This window comes from Muntiacus reevesi, chromosome 8 (assembly GCF_963930625.1).
Source record: "Muntiacus reevesi chromosome 8, mMunRee1.1, whole genome shotgun sequence".
NCBI classification, from domain to species: Eukaryota; Metazoa; Chordata; class Mammalia; order Artiodactyla; family Cervidae; genus Muntiacus; species Muntiacus reevesi.
Window position 1 is genome coordinate 15,797,733 of NC_089256.1, and position 27,654 is coordinate 15,825,386.

The window sequence follows — 27,654 nt, forward strand, 5'->3', positions numbered from 1 at the left end:
TGAATTTTTCCAGAGACATAAAAAATGGCCAATAAGCACATGAACAGATGTTCAACATCATTAATCATTAGAGAAATGTGAATCAATACCAAGGGATACCACTTCATCCCAACTAGGATGACTAGAACTAAAAGTCAGGTAATGAGTAATTATAAAGAGAAATCAAAATCCTCAGATACTGCACAGCTATTTTGGAAAAGAGTTTGGTAGTTACTCAGAAAGTTAACATATGACCCCGCAATTTCACTCCTAGATCCTAACCCTAACCCAAGAGAATTGAAAAACATGTTGATACAAAAACTTGTACTAGAGAGTTCACAGAAGCATTATTCATAACAAGGACAAAGTAGACATGACCAAATGCTTATCAAATAATGAATGGTTAAATGAAATATGGCATATTCACATAGTTAAATACTGTCTAGCAATCAAAAGTAATGAAGTACTGATATATGCTACAACATGGATGAATCTCAAGAACATGCCAAATGAAAGAAGACAGTCAAAAAAGACCATATATTATATAGCTCTGCCTATATGAAATGTCCAGAATGGAGAAATCTATAGAGGAAAAATAATAGTCACTACCTAAGGTTGGGGATTTGAAGGGAAGTGGGAAAGGGCCGCTCATGGGCATGGGATTTCTTCTGGAGATGATGAAAACATTCCAGAATTAGAAGTAGTGATAATTGCCCTCCTGGTGCTAATAAGCCAGTGTCCTCATGATATAATGAGCTCTCCAGAATGGCTGCCACCCACTTTAATGTTAAAAATTTACTATTTAGACAAACTTAGAGGAGGGAAGAGTGATAGGAAGTATGGTTTTGTGTATGCTCTATTTTTGAATAGGACTATTGAGAATCATCTTAATCTAGTACAAAGAATGACCAAATAATAAATCATTAACAGTAATGGCGGGTGGCAGCCATTCTGGAGAGCTTCTTCTATCATGAGGACACTGGTAATGGCAGGTACTATTTTGAAAACCTCCCTCTGGCTTATTAGCACTGGGACCTCACCTCACTCACCAGCCTGTTGGTTCCAGTCCTGGCCCTCCGCCTAAGCTGAGTAGCTATCTGCATGGGGACACAGCTTTACCCACCAAGAAGCCAGTAGCAGCTGTGGGATCCCATGAGGCCCCCAGGGTCCTGGGACCTGGCCCGTCATAACAGGTAATTGAGGAATTGGCCACACACTAGTGGGCTAGCACTAGCTTCAGGATCCCCAAAGTCCCTAAGTTCACCATGTCAAGACCATGGCCTCAACCACTAGCAGGCTGATACCAGCTTCAGAACCTCAGGCCCTTATAGCTAGAGACCCAGGACCCAGCTCTGCCCTTTAGTGGGTCAGCACTAGCCTCAAACTTGTCTCACTCACCAGAGGGTGGATATCAGTTCTGAAACACCTGGGGTCCCTCAGCTAGCAGCCTGGGGTCTGGCCCTGCCTATGGTGGACCAGCACTAGCCCTGGAACCTGGCCCCATACACTCAAGTCTAACACCAGCTCTAGGACACCAGTACCTGCAAGCAACCATCCCAGAACCCAGATTTCTCACCAACAGGCTGGCACTAGCCCTGGAAGCTCCCCTGAAGCTAGGTGCCCACGAATTAGCCCAGTGGCTGGTGGCCTCTGCACTAGATAGGGCCTGGTAACCAATCGGACCAGGGGCTAGTCACGACTACCAGCATGCCCACCCACAACAGAAAGGCCTAGAACTTTACAAAGAGGGAAGAGCATATAGTGAAGAGCACCCCCAGAGCATATAGATCTGGTGACCAGAGGAGAAAGCACTGCTGTGACATAGGACATTCTACAGAAGGCCACTTCTCCAAAATCAGGGAATAGCTGACCTGCCTAATACATAGAAATTAAAACAGCAAATTAGGCAAAAAAGAGGAAACAGAGGAATATGTTCCAAACAAGGAAAAAGATAAAATCCCAGAGGAAGAGCTAAATGAAGTGGAGAAAAATAACCTACCCAGTAAAGAGTTCAAGGTAAATATCATAAAGACACTCAATGAACTCAGAAGAATGGATGAACACAGTGAGAAATTTAACAAAGTGTTAGAAAATACATAAAGAAGACTCAGAGTTGAAGAATACAACTGAAAAAAATAATACACTAGATTGGAATCAACAGATTAGATGATACAAAGGAATGGATCTGCAAACTGGAAGGCAGAGTAGTGCAAATCACCCAAGTTGAACAGAAAAAAGAAAAAAAAGTGAAGACAGACTTTTAAGAGATCTTCAGGACAACATCAAATGTATTAACATTTGCATGATAGAGGTATACCAGGAGAATAAAGAGGCAAAGAACATATTTGAAGATAAGGGTTTAGCACCACTAAACTGGTTCTACAAGAAATATTAAGGGACTTCTCTAAGTGAAAAAGAAAAGACCACAACTAGAAATGTGAAAATTACTAAAGAAAAATCTCCTCAGTGAAGATAATTATACAGTCAAGGAACTAGAAAAAACTTCATAATCACTTATGAAGCTACTAGGAGGGTTCTATGACAAAAGTAGTAAAATCACCTATGCCCACAAGTATAGACAAGGGATACATAAAACAAAAAGATGCAAATATGTTGTCAAAAGCATTAAATATGGGAGAGTAAAAATGCAGGGCTGTCAAAATATGTTCAAACTTAAGTTATCAGCTTATAATAATCATATATACATATTACACACATATATATTAATACATATACATATTTATATTAATACACAGCATATATATATATATATATATATATGTATTAGTATAAACCTCATATTAACCACAAATCAAAATCTACAATAGATGCACACACAAGAGAGGAAACCAAATATAACACTAAAGAGAGTTATCGAATCACAAGGGAAGAGAACAAAAAAAGGAACCAAAAAGAACTATAAAAACAACCAGAAAATAATTAACAAAATGGCAATAAGTACATACTTATCAATAATTACTTTAAATGTAAATGGACTAAAAGACAGTGGCTGAATGGATACAAAGACCAGACCCATTTATGTGTAGCCTATAAGAGACTCACTTTAGGTCTAAAGACACAACAGATTGAAAGTGAGGGGACGGGGAAAGGTATTCCATATAAATGGAAATGAATAGAAAGCCAGGGCAGAAATACTTATATCAGACAAAATAGATTTTAAAACAAGAGACAAAAAGAAGGACATTACATAAGGATCAAGAGATCAATCCAAGAAGATATAACAATTGTAAATTCAAGAAGATATAATAATTGTAAATATACATAAACCCAACATAGGAGTATCACAATAAATACAACAAATATTAATAGATATAAAGGGAGAAATTGACAGTAACACATAGTAAGGAACTTAAACTCCTTCCTCTCCTCACATAAATGGACAAATCATCCAGGTATAAAATCAATAAACACTGGCCTTAAATGATATATTAGGCCAGATGGACTTAACAGATGTGTATTTTTCAACCATAATGTCATGAGACTGGAAATTACAAGAAAAAACTACCAAAAAAATGAACACACGGAGGCTAAACAATAAGCTACTAAACAACAAATAGATCACTGAAAAACTCAAAGGGGAAATAAATACATGGAGACTAATGAAAACATAATGACAAAACCCACTGAAATGTTGTGAAGTGATTAGCCTCCAACTAATAAAAAGAAAAAAAAAAAAAAGTAAAGAAAACATAATGAAACAAAAATGTATGGGACACAGCAAAAGCTGTTCTAAGAGGAAAGTTGATAGTAACAGAAGCCTCAGAAAACAAGAAAAATCTCCAATAAACAACCTTACACCTAAAGTAACTAGAAAAACAAAACCCAAAGTAGAAGGGAAGAAATAAAGATCAGAGCAGAAATAAATGAAAGAGAGACTGAAAATACAATAAAAAAAATCACTAAAACCAAGAGTTGGTTCTTTGAAAAGACAAATAAAATTCATAAATTTTTATCCAGATTAATCAAGGAAGAGAGAGGGCCCCAATAAGTGAAAATCAAAAATGAAAATAGAGAAGTTACAACCAATGCCACAGAAACACAAGATCATGAGAATACTGTGAACATTTATGTCAATAAACTGGAAAACTTAGAAGAAATTCCTAGAAATGTACAGTCTTCCAAAACTGAATCAGAAAGGAATAGAAAACATGAACGGACTAATTAACAGGAATGGAAATTGAGTCAGTATTTAAAAAAAACTTCCAACAAAAGCCCACAAACTTACAGCTGAATTCTACCAAACAGTTAAGGAGTTAACACCTACACTTCTCAAACTCCAGAAGGTACAGAGAAAGGAACGCTTCCAAACTCATTCTACAAAGCCAACAAAACCCTGATACCAAAACAAAAGATATCATGAAAACAAGAAAATTACAGGCCAATATCATTGATAAATACAGATGTAAAAATACCCAACAAAATATTAGCAAACTAAATCCAACAATACATTAAAAGGATCATACACCATGATTAAGTGAGATTTATCCCAGTGATGCAAGGATGGTTCAATATTCCCAAATCAATTAGTGTGACACACCATATTAACAAACTGAAGAGGGAACATCCTTGGTGGTCCAGTGGCTAAGACTCCATGCTCCCAGTGCATGGGGATTGGGTTCAATCCTTGGTCAGGGAACTAGATCCCACATGCCACAACTAAAACATCCTGCATGCTGCAAAAAAGATTGAAGATCCTGCACGCTGTAACTGAGACCTGCCACAGCCAAATAAAATACTTAAAAAAAAAATCAGAAAGAAAAATCATGATCATCTTAATAGATTCAGAAAAGCTTTTGACAAGATTCAAAATCCATTTATAATTTAAAAATTCTCAACAAAGTTGGTATAGAGGGACACACCTCAATATAATAAGTCATATATGACAAGTCCACAGCTAACATACTGTAAAAAGCTAAAAGCGTTTCCTCTAAGATCAGGAACAAAACAAGGCTGCTCACTCTCACTTTTCTTAAAATTTATTTTAATTGGAGGATAATTACGTTACAATATTGTGATGGTTTTTGCCGTATAACAAGATGAATTGGCCACAGGTATACCTGTGTCCGTCCCCCCCTCATCCCCAAACCCCTTCCCACCTCCCTCCCCAACCTATCCCTTTGGGTTGTCCCAGAGCACTGGTTTTGGGTGCCCTGCTTCATGCATCAAACTTGCACTGGTTAACTATTTTACATATGATAATGTATAATTTCAATGTTACTCTCTCAAATCATCCCACCCTCACCTTCTCCCACTGAGTCCAAAAGTCTGTTCTTTACATCTGCCTCCTTTGCTGCCCTGCATATAGGATCGTTGGTACCATCTTTCTAAATTCCATATACATGTGTTAATATATAGTATTTGTCTTTCTCTTTCTGACTTACTTCCCTCTGTATAATAGGCTCCAGGTTCATCCACCTCATTAGAACTGACTTAAATGTGTTTCTTTTTATAGCTGAATGATATTTCATTGTGTATACATACCATAACTTTCCTAATCTGTCGATGGACATCTAGGTTGCTTCCATGTCCTAGCTATTGTAAATAGTGCTGCAGTGAACATTGGGGTACATATGTCTTTTTCAATTCTGGTTTCCTAGGGGTGTATGCCCAGCAGTGAGATTGCTGGGTCATATGGCAATTCTACTCCCAGTTTTTTAAGGAATCTCCACACTGTTCTCATAGTGGCTGTTGTGGTTTGCACTCCCACCAACAGTGTAAGAGGGTTCCCTTTCCTCCACACCCTCTCCATCATTAATTGTTTGTAGACTTTTTGATGATGGTCATTCTGACTGGTGTGAGATGTTACCTTATTGTGGTTTTGATTTGCATTTCTCTAATGAGTGATGTTGAGCATATTTTCACTTATTAGCCATCTGTATGTCTTCTTTGGAGAAATGTCTGTTTAGGTCTTTGGCCCACTTTTTGATTGGGTTGTTCGTTATTCTGGTATTGAGCTGCATAAGCTGCTTGTATATTTTAGAGATTAATTGTCAACTGTTTCCTTTGCTATTATTTCTCCCATTCTGAGAGCTATTATTTTGCCTTGCTTATAGTTTCCTTTGTTGTGCAAAAGCTTTTAAACTTAGATCCCATTTGTTTAGTTTTATTTCCATTACTCAGTGAGGTTAGTCATACAGGATCTTGCTGTGATTTATTTCGAAGAGTGTTCTGCTTATGTTTTCCTCTAAGAGTTTTATAGTTTCTGGTCTTATATTTAGATCTTTAATCCATTTTGAGTTTATTTTTGTGTATGGTGTTAGTAAGTGTTTTAGTTTCATTCCTTTACATGTAATTGACCAGTTTTCCCATACATATACAATGGACACTATCTTTTCTCCATTGTATATTTTTGCCTCCTTTGTCAAAGATAAGGTGTCCATAGGTGAATGGATTTATCTCTGGACTTTCTATTTTGTTCCATTGATCTATATTTCTGTCTTTGTGCCAGTACCATACTGTCTTGATGACTGTAGCTTTGCAGTATAGTCTGAAGTCAGACAGGTTGATTCTTCCAGTTCCATTCTTCTTTCTCAAGATTGCTTTGGTTATTCAGGGTCTTTTGTGTTTCCATACAAATTTTGAAATTATTTATTCTATTTCTATGAAAAATAACATTGGTAGTTTGATAGGGATTGTGTTGAATCTATACATTGCTTTTGGAAGTATACTCATTTTCACTACATTGATTCTTCCAATCCAAGAACATGGTATGTTTCTCCATCTATTTGCATCATCTGTGATTTCTTTCATCAGTGTTTATACTTTTCTGTATACAAGTCTTTTGTTTCTTTAGGTAAATTCATTCCTAAGTATTTTATTCTTTTCATTGCAGTGATGAAAGGGATTGTTTCCTTAATTTCTCTTTCAGATTTTTCATTATTGGTGTATAGGAATGCAAGGGATTTCTGTGTATTAATTTTGTATCCTGCAACTTTACCATATTTATTGATTCAGTTCAGTTCAGTCATTCAGTTGTGTCCGACTCTTTGTGATCCCATGAAACACAGCAAGCCAGGCCTCCCTGTTCATGACCAACTCCCGGAGTCTACCCAAACCCATGTCCATTGAGTCAGTGATGCCATCCAGCCATCTCATCCTCTGTCACCCCCTTCTTCTCCTGCACCCAATCCTTCCCAGCATTAGGGCCTTTTCCAATGAGTCAACTTCTCAAATGAAGTAGCCAAAGTATTGGAGTTTCAGCTTCAACATCAGTTCTTCCAATGAACATCCAGGACTGATCTCCTTTAGGATGGATTGTTTGGATCTTCTTGCAGTCCAAAGGACTCTCAAGAATCTTCTCCAACACCACAGTTCAAAAGCATCATTCTTCAGCGCTTACCTTTCTTCACCATCCAACTCTCACATCCATACACGACTACTGGAAAAACCACAGCCTTGACTAGACAGACCTTTGTTGGCAAAGTGATGTCTCTGCTTTTTAATATGCTATCCAGGTTGGTCAAAACTTTCCTTCCAAGGAGTAAGCGTCTTTTAATTTCATGGCTGCAATCAGCATCCACAGTGATTTTGGAGCCCCCCAAAATAAAGTCTGACACTGTTTCCAGTTTCCCCATCTATTTCCCATGAAGTGATAGGACCAGATGCCATGATCTTAGTTTTCTGAATGTTGAGCTTAAGCCAACTTTTTCACTCTCCTCCTTCACTTTCATCAAGAGGTTTTTTAGCTCCTCTTCACTTTCTGCCATAAGGGTGGTGTCATCTGCATATCTGAGGTTACTGATATTCTTCCTGGCAATCTTTATTCCAGCTTGTGCTTCATCCAGCCCCGTGTTTCTCATGATGTACTCCGCATATAAGTTAAATAAGCAGGGTGACAATATGCAGCCTTGACGTACTCCTTTTCCTATTTGGAACCAGTCTGTTGTTCCGTGTCCAGTTCTAACTGTTGCTTCTTGATCTGCATACAGGTTTCTCCAGAGGCAGGTCAGATTGTCTGGTATTCCCATCTCTTTCAGAATTTTCCACAGTTTATTGTGATTCACACAGTCAAAGGCTTTGGCATAGTCAATAAAGCAGAAAGATGTTTTTCTGGTACTCTCTTGCTTTTTCTATGATCCAGCAGATGTTGGCAATTTGATCTCTGGTTCCTCTGCCTTTTCTAAAACCAGCTTGAATATCTGGAAGTTTATGATTCATGTATTGCTGAAATCTGGCTTGGAGAATTTTGAGCATTACTTTGCTAGCATGTGAGATGAGTGCAACAGTGTGGTAGTTTGAGCATTCTTTAGGATTGCTTTTCTTTGGGATTGGAATGAAAACTGACCTTTTCCAGTCCTGCGGCCACTGCTAAGTTTTCCAAATTTGCTGGCATATTGAGTGCAGCACTTTCACAGCATCATCTTTCAGGATTTGAAATAGCTCAAGTGGGATTCCATCACCTCCACTAGCTTTGTCCGTAGTGATGCTTTCTAAGGCCCACTTGACTTCATATTCCAGGATGTCTGGCTCTAGGGGAGTGATCACACCATCATGATTATTTATTGATTAGCTCTAATTTTCTGGTGGCATATTTAGGGTTTTCTATGTAGAGGATTATGTCATCTTCAAACAGTGAGAGTTACTTCTCTTCCAGTCTGGATTCCTTTTATTTCTTTTTCTTCCCTGACTGCTGCGGCCAGGACTTCCAAAACTCTGTTGAATAGTAGTGCCACTCTCACTGCTTCTATTCAATATAGTATTGTAAGTCCTAGTAACAACAATCAGATGAGAAAAATAAAAGAAATTCAAAGGATGAAGTAATGCTGTCACTGTTTGCAGATGACATGATCCTAATATATACAAGATCCTAAGTGAAAATGTTAGTGGCTCAGTTGTGCCCAACTCTTTGTGACCCCATGGACTGCAGCTCACCAGGTTTCTCTTTCATGGGATTTTCCAGCCAAGAAGATGGGAGTGGTTTGACATTTGCTTCTCCAGGGGATCTTCCTGACCCAGGAATTGAACGCCAGTCTCCTGTACTGCAGGGCAGATTCTCTACCAACTGAGCTAACAGGGAAGCCCAATAAAATCCTAAAGATGCCATCAAAAAAACTATTAGAACTTACCAGTGAATTCAGTAAAGTTGCAGGATACAAAATTAATATACAGAAATCTACTGCATTTCTATATACTATCAGAAAGAAAAATTCTGTTTACACTCTCATCAAAAGTAATACAAAGAATAAATCTAACTAAGGTGAAAGACCTGTACTCAGTGATGAATGAAATTGACGACACTAACAAATGGAAAGATGTATGGTGCTCATGGACTGAAGAATTTTGTTAAAATGACCATACTCTACAGATTCAATGCAATCCCTATTCATGCAATCCTGATATTTTCCACAATGATGTTTATTTTTACCCTGTTTATTTAACTTATATGCAGAGTATATCTTGAGAAATGCTGGGCTGGATGAGTTACAGCTGAAATCAAAATTGCCAGAAGAAATAACAACCTCAGATATATGTGGATGATACCACTCTAATGGCACAAAGTGAAGAGGAACTTAAGAGCATTTTGTTGAGGAGAGTGAAAAAGCTGGCTTAAAATTCAATATTAAACTAAGATCATGGCATCCAGTCCATCAGTTCATGACAAATAGAAGGAAAAAAGGTGGAAGTAATGACAATTTCCTCTTCTTATGCTCTAAAATCACTGCCAAAGGTGGCTGCAGCAGTCATGAAATTAGATGATTGCTTCTTGGCATGAAAACACTAACAAACCTAGACAGTATGTTATAAAGCATAGACATCACTTTGCTGACAAAGGGCCATATAGTCAAGGCTATGGTCTTTCCAGCAGTGATGTATGGATGTGAGAGCTGAACCATAAAGAAGGCAGAACGTTGAAGCATTGATGCTTTTGAACTGTGGCGTTGGAAAAGACTCTTGAGAGTCCTTTGGACAGCAAGGAGATCAAAACCGGTCAACCTTAAAGGAAATCAACCCTGAATACTCATTGGAAGGGCTGATGCTGAAGCTCCAATTCTTTAGCCACTTGATGCAAACAGCTGACTTTTTGGAAAAGACCTTGATGTGGGCAACGATTGAAGGCAGAAAAAGAGGGGACAGAGGGTAAGATGGTTGGATGTCATCACCAATTCAATGGACATGAACTTGGGCAAACTCTGGGAGGTGGTGAGGGAAAGGGAAGCCTAGTATGCTGCAGTCTATGGGTTTGCAAGGAGGCATGATTTGGCAACTAAACAACAACATTCTTCATAGGACTAGAATAATTCTAAAATTTCCATAAACACCAAATAGGCAAAACAATCTTGAGAAAGAGCAAAGCTGGAGGTAACATGATCCCTGATTTCAAAGTATACTACAAAGTTATAATAATCAAAACAGCATGGTACTGGCATAAAAACATACATAGATCAATGGAAAAGAATCAGAAACAAACCCACACTTATATCTATGATAAGGGACATACAACAGAAAAAAGACAGCCTCTTTAATAAATGATTTGGGAAACTGAACAGCTACCTGGAAAAGAAACTGGACTACTTACTCACACCATACACAAAAATAAACTCAAAATGGATTAAAGATTTAAATGTAAGACCTGAAACCATAAAACTTCTAAAAGAAAAAACATAGGGACCATACTCTTTTTTTCTCTATTGTTCAGCTGCAAAGCTGTGTCCAACTCTTTGTGACCCCATGGGCTGCAGCATGCCAGGCTACCCTGTCTTCCACTATCTCCTGGAGTTTGTCCACCGAGTTGGTGATGCCATTCAACCATCTCATCCTGTCACCCCTTTCTTCTCCTGCCCTCAATCTTGCCCAGCATCAGTCTTTTCCAATAGAAAAGTCTCTTCCAGAATCTCTTCACAACAGGTAGCTGAAGTATTGGGAGCCTCAGCTTCAGTTCTTCTAATGAATATTCAGGGTTGATTTCCTTTAGGATTGACTGGGTTTTATCTCCTTGCAGTCCAAGGGACTTAAGTCTTCTGCACCACAATTCGAAAGCATCATTCCTTCAGCACTCAACCTTCTTTATGACCAACTCTCACATCCATACATGATTACTAGAGAAACCATAATTTTGACTATATGGATCTTTGTTGGCAAAGTGATGTCCCTGCTTTTTAATACACTGTTTAGGTTTGTCACAGCTTTTCTTTCAAGGAGCAAGTGTCTTTTTAGGGCTGCAGTCACCATCTGCTGTGACTTTGGAGCCCAAGAAAATAAACTCTGCTGTTGCCTCCCCTTTTTCTCCATTTGTTTGATGTCTCCTCAGGCAAAAGAAACAAAAAAAATGAGACTACATCAACCTAAAAAGCTTTAACTCATTTGCACAGTGAAGGAAACTAACAACAAAATGAAAAGGCCACCTACTGAATGGGAGAAGGTATTTGCAAAGGATATATCTGGTAAGTGCTTAATGTCCAAATTTCTAAAAAATTAATTTAATTGGAGGCTGATTACAATATTGTAGTGGTTTTTGTCATACAGTGACATGAATCAGTCATGTTAATGTCCAAATTTAACTCATACAAGGACTTTCCTGGTGGTCCAGTGGTTAAGGCTTCATGCTTCCACTGTAGGGAGCAAGGTTTTGATTCCCAGTTGGGGAACTAAGATCCCACATGCTGTGCGGCAGGACCAAAAAAAAAAAAAAAAAAAACTTCAAATAGACAGAGGACCTGAGAAGACATTTTGCCACTGAAGTCATACAGGTAGCCAGACACATGAAAGGATGTTCATCAGTATTAATCAGGGAAACATATGTAAACCAAAGCCACAATATCACCTCACACTTGCCAAAATGGCCATTATTGTAAAGACAAAAAGTAAGTGTTCTCAAGGATGTGGAGAAAAGGGAACCCTTATGCTATTTGTGGGAATGTAAATCTGTGCAACCACTATGGAAAACTGTGTGGCTATTTATCAAAAAATTAAAAAAAAAACTGCTGCACAACCCAGCAATACCACTCCTGGGTGTTTATCCAAGAAAAGAAAAAATCTCTAAATTGAAGACACATGCATCTCTATGTTCAATGCAGCATTATTTACAATAGCCAAGCTACTGTAACAGGAAGCAACCTGTGTCCATCAACATACACATGAAAAAATGTATTACATATATAGAATAATTGTTTAGTCATTAAGTTGTGTCTGACTCTTTGTGACCCCATGGACTGCAGCCTGCCATGCTCCTCTGTCCATGGGATTTCCCAGGCAATAATACTGGAGTGGGTTGCCATGTCCCACCCCAGAGTCTGCCTGCCAGATCCAGGGATTGAACCTCCGTTTCCTGTCTCCTACATTGGCAGGTGGAGTCTTTACCACTGAGCCACCTGGGAAGCCCACATACTCAACCATAAAAAAGAAAGAAAATTTGCCATCAGCAATGTGGATGAACTTGGAGGGCATTATGCTTAGTGAAATAAGTCAGACAAGTAATGATTCCACTTATAGGTGGAATTAAAAAAAGAAAAAAAAGTAACAGAACTTCGAGCTTGTATTTGCCAGAGGAAGATGGGCATATGGAAATGGGTGAAATGGATGAGGAACATTAACAGGTACATAATTCAATTACTAAACAAATGAGTTTTAGGCTTGAAAAAAATACATATACTTACATTTCAAAATGAATAGTTCAAATACTTGTATTTGACTTTTGGTGTTTCAAAAAATTACTTAAAATATACTTTCTCTATTGTTTAGAAATTTAGGGACACATGTGCTATGCTGTGCTTAGTCGCTCAGTCATGTCTGACTTTGACCCCATGGTCTGCAGCTCACCACGCTCCTCTGTCCATGTGGGATTCCCCAGGCAAGAAGACTGACATGGGTTTCAATGGCCTTCTCCAGAGGATCTTCCTAACCCAGGGATTGAACCCAGGTCTCCAACCCATGTCTCCCACATTGCAGGCAGATTTATTGTCTGAGCCATCAAAGAAACCCAAGAATACTGGCGTGGGTAGCCTATCCCTTCTCTAGGGGAACTTTCCAACCTAGGAATTGAATCAGGGTCTACTGCATTGCAGGTGGATCCTTTATTTGAACTACCAGGGAAGCCTAGTAGGGACTATAATTCAGACTAAATTCTGAAATTTCTCATTCGAGAAATTTGTAAGCTTCTGAGGATAAGGCCTCAAATCTTTAGTTTACATAGTAGATACAGTAGATAGTGTAGATTCCCTTGCCACGGTCTAAGACAACAAAGCTTAATACAGCAATGAAGACAAGTGTGTATCTCAGTTTTTACCTTGGAAAAGAATATTCATCACAGCTTCACAATTTCATTCCAGGCCTGGTTTTTTTAACATTAAAAACAAACATTTCTCAAATGGGAAGGTCACTCAGGATGAGATTATCATCCTCCCAGAGCAAACTAGGAATGTCATCAATCCTCCATTTGCAAAGATAGAGGATAAGTTACCAGTTGAGCAAAAACCAGACTCCAAAATCCATATATTTACTTTTATTGAATTTGTTAATGACACATAGTTTTTGCACTGCCAAACCATGCCTGAGAATTCAAAGAAAGAAATGGTACAATGGACAGCCTCATCCACCCATCATACAGCATATTAAAACTTGATTCATGTGCACTTTGATAATTCCACAATGTTTTAAAAAGTTGTAACAAGGGTTGGGATTTTTAAGTCTCCTTGCAGGTCTTTAGATTTCTATGCCATTAAATAACTTTTCCATATATTCATCTCTGTTCCTCAATAACATAATCCCCAACAAAATTTTGCTGGAAAAAATGCACTTTTCAGGGGAAATATGTGGCTCAAGGTTCAAGAGATTATTTGTTAAAAGATTTTTGGTTCCCAAATGAAGTCTTCAGATTAACCAAGAATCCTTTGTTTCTCACTCATCCAGCCCCCCCTTGGCTGGCTCAGCTACTCACCCAAGCACATCAGAGAACAGGCATCCTGCCTGCCGCCTCAAGTAACGCCACCATTATTGCCCAGATACAGTTTGCAGGTCCCACCAGGTAACTCTGCTAGCTCTCAGGAGTGGGATTCCTGCATTGACACTTTTATCAAGACTCAACTCCTAGAGGAAAATGCTCCCACAACAGGATAGTTTTACTCACCCATTTGCTTCACTCTTGCCAGTAGCAAGTCTGCAACTCCTACATTTGGCAAAGGGATTTTATTATAGAGAAACCCAGACTCTGCATCAAGTGGTCACATGCCACTTTGAAATATTTATACTGAAGATACAAAACTAGGAAATTACGAGACTATCTCATTAGATGGAAAGACTTCTCAGTAATCCTGGGTAGCGTCCTGGTGTCCCTTTTCAGGACTAAAAATTACTGGATAGTTTAAGCTGTAATTATTAAAAACAGAAGTGCTACATCACCTGTCTTTCGCCCCTGACGCTCCAAATGACCAACTTAAAGACACACCAGAAGGTTGATACCAAAGCTAGGCTGGGACAATCACTGCATCTACAGAATACCTAACACCTTAAATGTTTGGGCACAAGTGCATCTGGAATTCTTGTCAAAGATCATGCAAGATCTGTGAAACTTAAGTGTGTTTCAGGTTGAGGTTCTGCTCTTACTGCTTTAAATTTGTAAGGATAGGACAGTGATTCCCTTGGCCTGAGCAGAAACTAAACAAAGTCTTTCCACCAATTTACTATACAATTTAGACCTGATTAGAGGAGGCTTTAGCAGCACCTGAAGTAGAGCCCCCTGCATTTACTGCCCTTTACATTAAAGGCCATTTGGTTCCACTCTAGGGATTGGCAAATTCATGAGACATTTCACAATTCCAATGTATACTTCAGGTTACTGAGCTAAGCAATATGCTCTGTCAAAGAACTATTCCAAGTGATAGCAAAAAAGAAAAAAAAAAAAAAAAAGCCTTAATATGGAACACAGAAAAACATTACCCAAATAAAAAATTACTAAAAGAAATAAGATTCTTCCCTCCTACCCCTTTCCCCACTTGGTGATCCAAGTTTGGTTGAATTTAATTTGTGGTTACCTCAGAATACAACTCAAAGTTTTAAATTATAAGTCAGAGCCCTACAGATTATCCAAGCACATCAGTTCTTTTGAGAGCGGCATGTTCCAGGAAGACTAAACCAGCCACAGTCCACCTCAGAGTATTCCTTATAGATGGGGCACAGGACAGGTTAATTAAGGTCACTTAAATCTTCATCTTTTACAGCAGATCAGAACCCAGATGGCTGACTTTCTGCAGGATTTCTGATAGGAATCCAGTAGAGCTGGTTTCAAGTTTCACATCAACACTTAATAGCTGTAACCTTCTTATCCAGAAGTTGTGATCCACATGAAGTCCACAATGAGTGCAGCAAATCTGAGGTAGTCAACCCTTACGAAGGCTCAGTATCTGAACATAAAAAGATTTTGATATGACCACTGGCTGCAGTTTTTGATTTTTTTTTTTCGTACTCGCAGAGTAATTATGAAAGAACACTGCTGAATCTAGTTTGAACATTAATATAACTATGAAAACCCCCCTAAAGCCAATACACATAAAGAGCAGTTGTAACACTTAAACTTTCATAGTGCAACATGGTCAGTCACGTATACCAAGCGGTCTGCATCAGCTGTAGATCCAGCAGAGATCAGATGGATGGCTGTCCGTGGTGGTTAGCTGTGGTTAAGTTACCTTAGAAGGGTTAGCAAACACCATTCCTTAATTGTACTGTGTGTGGCTGCTTTTCTGATTCTCAAGCACAGCATACTGGTTGTCTAGCTGAAGTTTAAGGACCTGGTTTTTTGAAAACTCATCCCTACCTCTAGTTTTGTGTTTTACTACTTCAAAGCTCTTCTCCATTTCTTTATCCCTAAGGGAAAAGAAATGTAATCAGTAAATATTTCTTCTTCACTAGGCTCTGAAAATATTCTTTCTTGAATTAAAATAAAAAAGCCACCCCTTGGAAAAATCTTGAGGAAGGGATAGGAGGGGGAAACTGGTGTGTAAAATCCTTATCAAAATCATTTTTAAGGCTTCAATTGAACAGAAAATATAGAATACTGTACTGAAGCTCTATGGTCATATTTTCTGTGGTAGCAATTCTACCAAATATTATTAACTGAAATCCTGTTCTGGGACCAACTTCAAGACAACTGCAAAGTTAAAAAGCTGTCTAATGGCATGGTGAATCCTTCTAAGACTCACTTTTACTCTTAGCAAAAAAAGGACAATACATCTCTTTCTTTTATATGCAAGTAAGGGCAACAATTTTCTCATTCAAGTAAAGTTTTACTCATTATCAAAGACTTCTCTGCACTTCTACTTTATGAGAATGGATCAGATAAAGATGAGTGTGGTGAATCAGTGCCTTGTGTGTAGGACAGAGCAAGGTCAGAGGTTTAGATTCAAGTCAGTTGTGCCCTCAAAGAGGCAAAAAGGCTAAGATTTAATTTAAAAGCCACTCCCTAACAATTCCATATTATGTCATTTACATTCCTATTTTATTTACTTAAAAGAAAAAATCATGTCCCTATATAAGATGTGGATGTCCCATATGTGGTCATTTAACTCCAGGTAGCATTCATTTAAGTACTTGTTGAAATGAGATTATTTTTAGTATTTGATATATATATGTCAACATCTTTCATCTATTCACATTAACTGGGAATACAATAAAATACTGCTGATTTCTCTAGTCTATATATAACATAAGGAACATTGAAACAGCAATAATGTACCTAATACTTATTAAAACACCCCATTTTCTGGCCAAGGCAAAAGGTTTCAAAACAAAATATTGAGAATACTTACTTCCGGCTTTCTACATGCTTGGCAGTGGACTGCAGGGATGGGAACTGCGTGTCACTATAGATTTCCGGTGGTCCTTGTGGTGCTTTCCTTGTTGTGGTCAACCTGGCTCCAGGAGGCCTATACACTCCACTAGTCATTGTCGGTTCTGGGGTTTCTGTAACTGACGTTTCGTAACAGTTTAGAGAAACCACTCAGTGCCTGGCATTTTAACAAGCTACTCCTGAATTCTTGATCATTTAACAATTATAGGAAAAAACCAATATTTATTTGCATTAAAGGTCTCTGAACAACAGAAAGAAAGAAAATTATCCGAGATATTCCCCTTCTGAGAACTCATTCTTCAGACTGAGTAAAATGGGAAAAGGGAAAAAAAAAAGGTGGGTACTTAGTCAGCTGTCAAAAACAAAAAACCAAACAATCCCAAAACCTTGAACATGTCTGGCAAGCTATAGGATCACTATAGGATTACTCTAAGACTTAAGCAGCCTACAGCCTTAACTTCCAAATTCCTTTACTGAGGATATGAACATGTTTATATCAGACACAAATCTCTCTCTCCTAGCAACTGAAAGAAGACCCTACTCACTTACTGCAAACATGCATTTAGTTGAAAGCTGACTGCCTATAAAATTAGACAAATAACACATCTTTATGAAAATGAAATATTAAGATTACCAACTACTGGAGCAGGAGGTGCTTGTACCGGAGCAGTTTTATTCCAAGGGCCTGAAGATTTTTCTACACCACCACCACCACCTCCACCTCCACCTTCTTCCCAATTATCACTTGGATCTTCTCTTTTTTCAACTTCATCTTCTTCCTTTTCACTATTGGAAAATAAGTACATGAATTCAATTACAGAAACAAGTTTTTTGTTTGTGTCCTGGGGGATAGGCCTCATGAGGGATACTGAAAAAAATTAAGCACCTGAGCAGTCCAGTTTTCAGGTGGAAAATCTTTCAGTCCAAATCCTTAGTTTTATCAATACTGATCTGTGACTCTGGAGAAGGTACTTAAGCCTCTTCAAGCCCAATGCCAAGCTCATCTTTTTTTTTTTTTTTTTTTAAGGGAAAGGAAGAAACAGGGAATTTTATTTTATGCATTGGGGCCTCAATTTAACTTCATGTGCAAGAATTCATCACTGGAAAAGTTCATAAAACCACTGACAGTCTCCATTTCCCTTTTTGCAAACTACATACAGTCAAGAACATCTAGAAATATTTAACGTACTAACACATCAACTTATAACAATCTACACTGATTACTTATAGGAGTCCCTACTGAGGCAGGGAAGAAAGGTCTATCTAACCTGACATGTAGAGAAAAAGAATCAAAAGTACAATTACTAGATTTTTTTCTGGAACCAAAGTGTACAAACAGCCATTTATAGTAAGCATATTTTCATATCAATTCAGATCAAATGACCTGTTTTTAAAAGTTGTCTAATTTCATTTGCTAATCCTTTATTTAGTACATGTAACAAAATACTCTCAAAATTAATTGACATTCCAACAGAGGAAAACAAGTTAGTGTTTAGCATCAGTCTCTACTATCCAGACATAGGGAATACACAGAACTGGTTCCCAATAACAGAGATGTCTCACCCATTTAAATAGAATACAAGAACTCAAGTCTTTGGCTTGCTAGTGATTACAAATGCAAAATACATCCTCAGTGGTGACATACCATTCTAAGATTCTATTTAATGCCTCTTTTTAATTTTTCTATTCTTGAACTGACTTGAGTCAGAAGTGTATAATCTCTCCAAGGTATCTTTGATGATGTCTCCTTGTGTTAGATTACTTATTACTGTGTTATGTAAACCTGAATGTGCTAAATTAACAAGTACATATAGCTTGTCTTTCTATTCCACTGGCTTGACAGCACAAAGATAACTGCCAAGTCAAACTTCCTTTGTCCCTGCAGATGATGCATCTGGCACAGACACCACCTTTTCCCTGGATTATTTTCCATGACACTAGTGGTGTTTCCTAGGTCTTCAGCTTATCAATCTCCACCATCAATCTAACTATCCTTTCCTCTATTAAAAAAACATACTGTCCTTGACCTTCCACTCTTTCGGGCATTTTCTCTTTTTGATGGCTGACCCATGATGGTCATAACAATGTGCACATGACCCCTACCAACTGTGACCTTGGGGAACATAAGGGCTTCTCTTGGCTTTTGTAAAATGATATCTAAGGGTGTTAGCCTTCTATGTCTATTAAAATAAGTTCTGACTATACGACAAATTTCTTGAATTGCTAATGGTCTCCTTTAATGACACAATGAGACAATGGTATCATGCAACACTGCCCACCAACCAGAGGTAACTGCAGAATTTAGAGGCCGAGGGTGGCAACAGGAAGGAAAGTGGAATGAACTTACCTTCAATTTGCATTTACAGCAAGATTTTACTTTAAGACTATGGTTTGAGAGGAAAAAAGGGTGCAGAGTATGGCTAAGCCAGCCTTCAATTTTCCTTGTTGATAACATGTAGTAGAATTCCATGCAGTCATTTAAAATAATGTTTTAGGCTTATACTAACATGGAAATAATAATCATTTCATATAAACAATATACTAAAACAAAATCTATGTACCTAATATAAATAAAGACATCTAGAATGATTTTTTAGCTAAATGTTAAAAAGTGGGTGCTAGAATGCATGATTTTATTTTCTTCATGCAGTTAGGAGCAGATTCTAAGGCCAAACTGCTTGTTCAATACATGCAGACTCTGCCATTTACCAGCCAGAAAGAGTAAAGACGGCACCTAACTTCTGTATGCCTCAGTCTCCTCATGTGTAAAACTGTGGATAACAACTCCATTATGAAGACTGATTAACAGACATAAAGCACTCAGAACAATGCTTGGCACAGAGTAAGTGCCGTCAGTACTTGCTATTACATGCTTTTTTAATATCTGAGTTTTCATAAAAGCATCACATTCCTTTAACAGGAAAAAAATATAGCATTTGGAAAAAACAAAAATGCAACAAGAAAACATTCTTTTAAAATGGATACCAAGCAGTATGACCTTCCTAAAGCTTTTAAGCAGAATGAATAGGTAAGAGTATGAATGTCATAGTTTATCGAGGAGTCTAACAGTGGTACTCAAGTGTCAAAATTGTCCCAAAAAAAGTTTTTTAAAAAAAGTTAACCACTTTTGAACCCATACCTATGTAAATTACACTATAATGTAATTTGGGCTATTAATAAAAGCACAGGTGTTATTCACTTAGCTATAATGACTAAGTAGTTAGTAATGTCCTAGCAACCCAATCCATGCCAGATGGGGATATAAAACGCTCACAAAGATTTAAGTGATTTTATGGCACTTTATACTCTAATATCCCCCCAATCTATGATGGCTTTCATTTGGTCAGTTACATTTTGAAATGGTTTTTCATGCACTGAATCACAATTGTTCACATATATATATAAAACTTTAAAATAGCGATTTCCTTATTTTAATATTTTGTGATTAATAATTTAAATTCCAAAATTATCAGCTTGTAATAAACTGAAAGCCAAAAAAATGTTAACACTGATCACCCCTTCAATATTTCTTTATGCTGCTTTACTTTTCAAATGTTCTAAAAACCAAAAACATTGTTTTCCTAATCTGCAAAAAAAAAAAAAAAAAGAAAAATTCCAATTTAGTATGATAGAATGCTGAGAGTCTTCATCACTTTTTTCGCTCTCAGAGACAAGTGACAGAAATGAATTTTAAAAAAACCCCACAAATCCTAAATACCTCCAGAGTATAAACTACACTAGAAAATAAGTGATATATTTTCATTAGAGGGATTTTATATTGATAATAGGCACAAGACAACTTAGTATTTTGGCTTCATAAGATTCTGAAATGTTAGCTAAACTTAACACTGGAAATTGTCTAGTTGAGACACTTCATTCAAGAGGGAAATAAGGCCCAGAGATGCTAAGAGCCTTGCCGAAATGCCACAGTACCAACAGCAGAACAAAAATAATTTTAAATATCGTATTACTCTTTCATACTTACGTATTTCAGAAAATGTCAAACCTCCAAATGTCAAAGAACAAAAAACATGTTACAAAGAATTATTTCCACAGAAGACAGCTAGGCTAAAATTTAACATTTAACCCAGTATACAGCTTCTCATCAGCTAAATTTGATGCTTTAAAAACTACAATGCCACTATAAATTCATCATCACAACTTGAAGTATACTTGTCTTAAATATGCTTTCGTCTACACGGCCCTATTGGTGGGGTAGGAGGAATGATAATGCTAGAAAAAGGAGTATTTACTTAGTATCTCTATACTATGCCAGGCAGTGTTATACCCACTTTATAAAGCTAAACCTCGAAATAACAAAGATGGGGAGAAGACCCACTGTACATATGAGGAAACTCATATTCAGATACTTAAAGGACCTTCCCCAGGGCTACAAGGTAGCAGGGTCAAGTCAGTGGGACTCCAGAGCCCATATTCTTTCAGGCTGCCTCTCACTTCATTTTATTGTCTTTATAGCTCTGAAATATGATACGAAAATTTTCTATATTTTCAGATTTGAGAAACTCACTTTTTTGAAGTAAGACTGATCAGGATCACCAATGCTACAGCAGTATATTTATAAAAAAACATAATATTTTTACCTCCTTATCTCAAGGGACATTACATAATTTAAGCATCCTATCTCCTGTCTTCCAACACTAAAGTAGCTAACACAAAATCCAGACTTGACTGCACTTTTGCCAGTAATAATGGGCACCTCCACTGGTTTTATGCAACCACTTCCATGACAGTAAACTGGGGAGACAGTAAACCGCCTGGCGTGTCATGCCTGGCAGCTTAAAATGTCACTGTACCCCATCCAAGGACCCTTTCTAGGCCCCTTCATGGCAGATCTAAGCATCTCTCTCCTGGGCTCCATCCACAGCCTCTACAAATCACTGAAACGACCCACAGGTGTTCAGCTGAGCGTGAGCTGTTGTTGTTGTTGTTGTTTTTTACAACTCCAAGACCTAACAATCAATGCCCGGACATCAAATATTTTCTACAATGAATCCAGATTGGATGCTGAAGTAATTTCTTCTCTTCAAAGGACAACTTAACTAGTTCTACCTAACTGGTTTAAGTCTAGCTGTCCAAAGATTTCTAGACAACCACTGGGCTCATGTTACTGAAACATGACAAATGCTCACCATTTAGTAACAAGTAGTAAATGAAATCTTTCTCCCTCAAATCCATTTTAATGATGGGAAAGGCCTATAGGTTCTATTATCAATTAATAATCTAAGCTTAAGCACCATGCTGTTTCTTTTCATCTCAGTGGCTTCTCTCTCAGAACCTGTCTGTAAACAATGATGCAATCCTGAATAAGATTTATTAACTTAGACACAAAACTTGACACGTGACCACCTACTACTCCTGGTACTTAAATCTTGAGCTAGTTGGTAAATGTGAGTTAGAATGTTAACACAGTATGTCTGCCACTGCTGAAAACTTCCCCTCTTTCAATTGCACTTAACTTCAACAAAGGTTGAGCATGCTAACTTATTATGACTAGTGCCAAGAACTTTTAAGACTGCATGCAGCTAACTAAATAGAAAGCAAATGTGGCAAAAATGATTGGTAGACCTCAGGCAAAAGTATAAGGGTACTTATTCTACTATTCTTGCAACTTTTCTGTGGTTTGCAATTTTTCAACACAAAAAGTTAGAAGGAAAAAAAGACTACAGACAGAATTTCAAGATATTTTAAGTCAATTTCTAAAGTTTCATTTTCTCTTGTCCCATATTGAAAGGCTGCCTCTCTCACGGATAGAAAAGATGACAAATTAAAGGCATAACCACCCCCCTTCAATATCCGAGGAGAGAGATATTTCATTTCTCTTTCCTTCCAAGGGCTTCAGCCCAAAAGGTAAGATCAAGCCATAGAAAACAATCATTCAAGAACTCCAGCAATTCTGAGGATTTTTGTTTGTATGATTATACTATTGCCAACCTGAAATGGCATGTTCTACTATTAAGTCCATAATGAACTGACTCACCAGCGTGCATGTGTGCTCAGTCACATTCAACTCCTTGTGACCCTATGGATTGTAGCCTGTCAGGCTCCTCTGGCCATGGGATTCTTCAGGCAAGAATACTGGAGTGGGTCCTTCTCTAGGGGATCTTCCCGATAGAGACTGACCCAGCATCTCCTGTGTTGGCAGATTCTTAACCACTGAGCAATCTGGAAAGCCCACTGACTCACCAGCCTAGGGCTTTAGTCATAAAGTGTCTCCACGACTCCTTCAAATATTGGAATTATAAAGCAGATGCTTCATGGCTAAACAGCAAAATTTCCAACAGTAAATCACTCTATCCACTAAACAGAGAAGTTGATTAACATGAACCAAGCGGATATATTATGAACATCCTGTTCAAAATCCTCACAACAAATCTGAGCAGTCATCTCAATTCTGCAGATAAGAACATTCACAAGTAAAGTAACTCGCCCAAGGTCACACATAAGCAGCAGGGCTACGCTGCAGGCCCAGCTTTGTCCTTCCCTAAGTCCATGTTTTTGCTCTATTATCAACTACATCCTATTTGTGTGAGTAACCTACTTTCCATTCTATTGAACCAATGTGTCTTTCCCTGGGGATTTCCACTCCTACTGGAATGGGTTGCCATTTCCTTCTCCAGGTCATCTTCCCCACCTAGGGACTGAATCCCCTTCTCTGCATTGGCAGGAGGATTCTTTACTACTGAGCCACCTGAGAAGCCCCAAATTCAGTATAAAGTTAAAACTTTTCAGTTATTATTATGAAACCTCATTATTATTATGAAAGCTTCTCATTCTCAAGCTTTTCCTGGAAACTTACATTCCCTTCTATAGATTTATGAAGGCAACAGAGATACACCCCAGACTCCATAATGACTAAGGATCCACAAAAGCAGCTTCCTTCAGGAAGAAGGTATGTTTTTCAATGTTAGCAGCTAAGAGAAAGACCTCTGCATGGCCACTAAGTGGCCATGACTAGATGCTAAAAATGTAAAATGCAGTATAAAAGCTGCTCTATTTTGGGTCAAACAAACCTCAATGCTCACACTAACTGAGATTTAATTACGCCTCTGGCAAAAGTGAAAGACAGGTGATTTAAGTAATGTTCCACCACCTCAGGAGTAGCCAAAAATAAAGAAAAATAACCGTGAATGGATATGGGATATATAGTCAATGACAAAAATAGATGGTAGTTTAAATATCCTGTATAACAACATCAACTTCTAACATTCAATGAACTTGAAATCTCTTCCTTCAGAAAGTGCTGCTCTTGCTCAGTAATCGAGTCTTTGAGAACACAAATTTCATGGCCTGGCAATCAGGAAAGGCAGAGCAAAAGCCTACTCTACCACAGAACACAGGAACCCAACACACAGGCGCTTCCACTACCACAAATAACAACTCCACATCCCTCCTCCCCATTTATAAAAGCTAAGCGCCAGGAGAAAGAAATTGGATTATTTTCTAAATATATACCTCTTCAAAAACATCTAACACACAAAGGAAGCCAAAAAGTGGTTGGGAATAAACCTCCAATCTTATCACCTCTACTTCACACCACCAGGAAGGTATTTCAAATTTACAGAAACTATTCCCTAAGTTTCCCACTGTCAATCAGGTTTCACTTTGCAACAACTTGAAAGCACCTAGGACATGAATGCCTAGCTGTGGTAAGTATTCAACAAATGTCATAAATATTAGCCCTGCTTTTTAAACAAGTTATTTAATATTATAAACATTACCATCTAGTGAGTCCTTCATTGGAAGGACTGATGCTGAAACTCCAATACTGTGGCCACCTGATGTGAAGAACTGACTCACTGAAAAAGATTCTGATACTGGTAAAGAGTAAAGGCAGGAGAAGGGAACAACAGAGGATAAGATGTCTGGATGGCATCACTGACCTGATGGACATGAGTTTGAGCAAGCTCCAGGAGTTGGTGATAGATAGGGAAGCCTGCAGTCCATGGGGTCGCAAAGTCGGACACGACTGAGCGACTGAGCTTAACTGAGTGAGGTCAAAGAACAGTATTCTGTTAAGGAAAAGTTATTTCCTCCACTGTGCCAGGTGGTCACGAGTAAATATAAATCACAAACTTCAATCTGGAAGGCAGTGCATCAGGGTCACTTCTTTTTTGGCCACACTGCATGGTATGCAGGACTAGTTCCCCAACCAGTAAAAGAACCTGGGCCCCTACTAGTGAGAGCACTGAGGTAATTCCCTAGGATCACTTGCTTCTTGAAACTGGGAATAAACGGTTTTTAATCTAAGCCAATGGATTTTCTCTTCATGAAATCTTCAAAAACATGACATTTATTTACATGAATCTAAAGTTCATGTGACTACCATAGACTGGATTTGATAAAACGTGTTAATTTCAAATCTTCTAAACCAATCAATGTAATTTTCAGGAATTACTGTTTTTTTAAAACTTTATGCTTAGACTATGATTCCATTTCTATAAATTTCTAGGGAAAATTAATCTACAGTGTTAGGAGAGTGGTTATTTGGGGGTTAAAACAATGACTACAAGAGGTTAGGAAGGGGGCTTTCTTCTCTACCAGTAATATTTCCTTTCTTGACTTCCGTGCTGATTACACAAGTTGAATAGGTAAAATCTGTATTTCCCTGTAACTATGCTTCAAATACAACCACCCATGTTATCTTTTGAGACAAAAGCTAAGTTCAACCCACCAATAATAAAAGCAAAAATTCTGAAAGCACAAAATCCATTTTAGCTGTCTCAAAAAGGCCTAACCAAGATTCGAAGTAGGCAAGCTCTCACAGGATTTTAGAACTGGCAGCTAATTTGACTGGCATATAAAAGGGCTGCCAACACAGAGGAGGAATAGACTCAATCCATTAGTCGTAATAAGCATACCTAAAGCACAAGAGTACTGTGATGCTGTTTTGGGACAAAAAAACCCCAAACATACAGTATTTATCCGGTGGGTGACATAAACGTTATCTGTAACCAAACCATACCTTATTTGCATTGCTTGAACTCTTAGACCGCTGTAATCAACCTCTTTTTGCTCAAATTCTTTCCACTCATCTTCCTCCTGTAAAACAAGTACCAGGTAGTCAATTAAAGCTATTTTTAAAACACAACTAAAACAACCATCAGACTATTAAGGGATAAAGTGGTTGGAACCTAAAGTGTGGACTCGTTTTCTGGCCAAAGCCCTTGCTCAATCCCAAGGCTACTAGGCTTGAGGACAAACGTGACTAAACTTTGTTACTTCCACCCGGTTCCTTCATGAGACTTGTTACTTTAAAAGCAACCAGGAAACGTCGGATGAAGTCCATAGTAAGCCCACAACTAAACGTCTACCTCAATCTTGTATGAGACTTTTCTTTTACAGGTTTCCAGACCAAGTCGAGCCAATTAGATCTGCTGCAAATGTGATTGTTAGAAAATTCAGTTCACACTACTAGGCTGAAATCAGGACGCTAAATTACTCAGAGTAGACGTCACCCGATAGATGTACTTCCGACCCGGGCCGATTCCCCGGGAGGGTGCCGCCGCCTGCCTGCGTGCTAGCCCGAGCCAGGCGACGAGGGTCGGGAGCTGGGCCGCTGTGGTCCGGCGGGGAACGCGAGGCGGCCCGCCGTGGGAAGCCCGCGTCACGTGGCAGCCTCCGTGCCCGTCAGCCCGCCGGCCGGCCCCGGCCGCTTCCTCAGGCAGGCAGGCGGGGGCGGGCACATGGGCGCAAGAGCGCGGCCCGAGCCCTAACTCCCCGGCCCCTCACCTTTGTCACAACCTTGGTGGCGGCCCCAGGGCCAGTGGCCCCCACGCCCGCGGTCCCGCTATCTCCCGGCCGGGTCCCTGCGCCCGCCCCACCGCCCGCCGCGCCCGTGGCTCCGCTGCTCCCGCCAGCGCCGCCCGCCGCGCTCGCTGCGCTCGCCGCCCGGTTGCTCCGCTCCTTCTTCTTCTTTTTATCTCTCTTGGCGAAGAAGTTATCTAGGCTCCGCTCCTCCGTCTCAGCCATGGCCGCGGCCTCCTTGGCCCGGATGGGTGGGGCCGGCGGCGGGCGCGGCCCGTCGGGGCTCCGAGCTCGGGGTCGAGGCCGGCTCGGCGCTCAAGCTCCCAGGCGCGGCGACGCCTCAGTCCCTCGGGGTCGCTGAGGCGTGTGCAGCGGGGCGACCGGCCCCCCCCGCCTGCTGGCGGACGGTGGTACGGTCCTCCTAGGGGCTCGCGTGCCGCTGCCTCCGCCCGAGCCCGCCCGGGCTGGAGCTGCTGCCGCGATCGCAGTGCAGGATCCCGCCCGCTCCACAGCTGGAGGGAAAAAGGAACCCGCGGGCCAGAGGCTCCGGCGAGAGTGCTGGGTTAGCGGCGGCGAGTGCAGGAGGAAGACGCGAGCACGCAGGCCGGGAGAGGAGGGGACAGGGGGTGGGGAGGGGAGGGAGGGGGAGGAAGGAGGGCGGGCCACCAGAAAAGAGAGGCAGCGCCCGCGCCTGCGTACTTAGCTCCGCCCGCCACTGTGGGAGCGGGGAGGGGAGGGCGGTGAGAGGAGACGGAGGCGGAGCTGGCAAGGGAGCCAATCAGGTGCCAGGACGAACCGCTTAGGCGACAATCCCTGCCTCAGACGGGGCGGGGCTGTGGCTTGGGGGCGGGGAGAGGGTATATGCTAAATAAGTGACGTACATGATGGCTTTTGCCTCCTGATTGGTCGAGGGTTTAGCCTTGAGGGCGGGCATTTAGAGGGCTTGTTGGTGACTTGGCTAAAGAGGTCCGATCGAAGGGGTGGGTAGGTCCGTTCTAGGCGCATGCGTAGGGTACACGTGTGTCTGCTAGTCAGCCGCAAACTGTGGCCTTGTAGTGGTTTGAACTTCAGTGAGACTGAAAGGCCCTGTGCTAAGCTAGCTATATAAAGAT

General features: G+C 39.6%; 1 protein-coding gene across 6 annotated transcripts; it reads right to left on the reverse strand.

Moving 5' to 3' along the window:
* Positions 1-13,423: 13,423 nt before the first annotated feature.
* CDV3 (CDV3 homolog) lies at positions 13,424-27,171 on the reverse strand. 6 transcript variants are annotated; one of them, XM_065942178.1, is made up of 5 exons: positions 26,528-27,171; positions 25,761-25,837; positions 17,412-17,563; positions 16,737-16,890; positions 13,424-15,795 (listed from the first exon to the last, which is right to left on the reverse strand). In XM_065942178.1, exons 1-5 carry the CDS (start codon positions 26,765-26,767, stop codon positions 15,645-15,647), a joined length of 774 nt encoding a protein of 257 aa, XP_065798250.1. In that variant the 5' UTR covers positions 26,768-27,171; the 3' UTR covers positions 13,424-15,644. The 6 variants fall into 6 exon arrangements, with proteins under 6 accessions (XP_065798250.1, XP_065798249.1, XP_065798251.1 ...); XM_065942177.1 differs by having other exon boundaries at positions 16,737-16,896; positions 26,528-27,169; XM_065942179.1 differs by having other exon boundaries at positions 13,424-15,335; positions 16,737-16,896; positions 26,528-27,166.
* Positions 27,172-27,654: the final 483 nt, after the last annotated feature.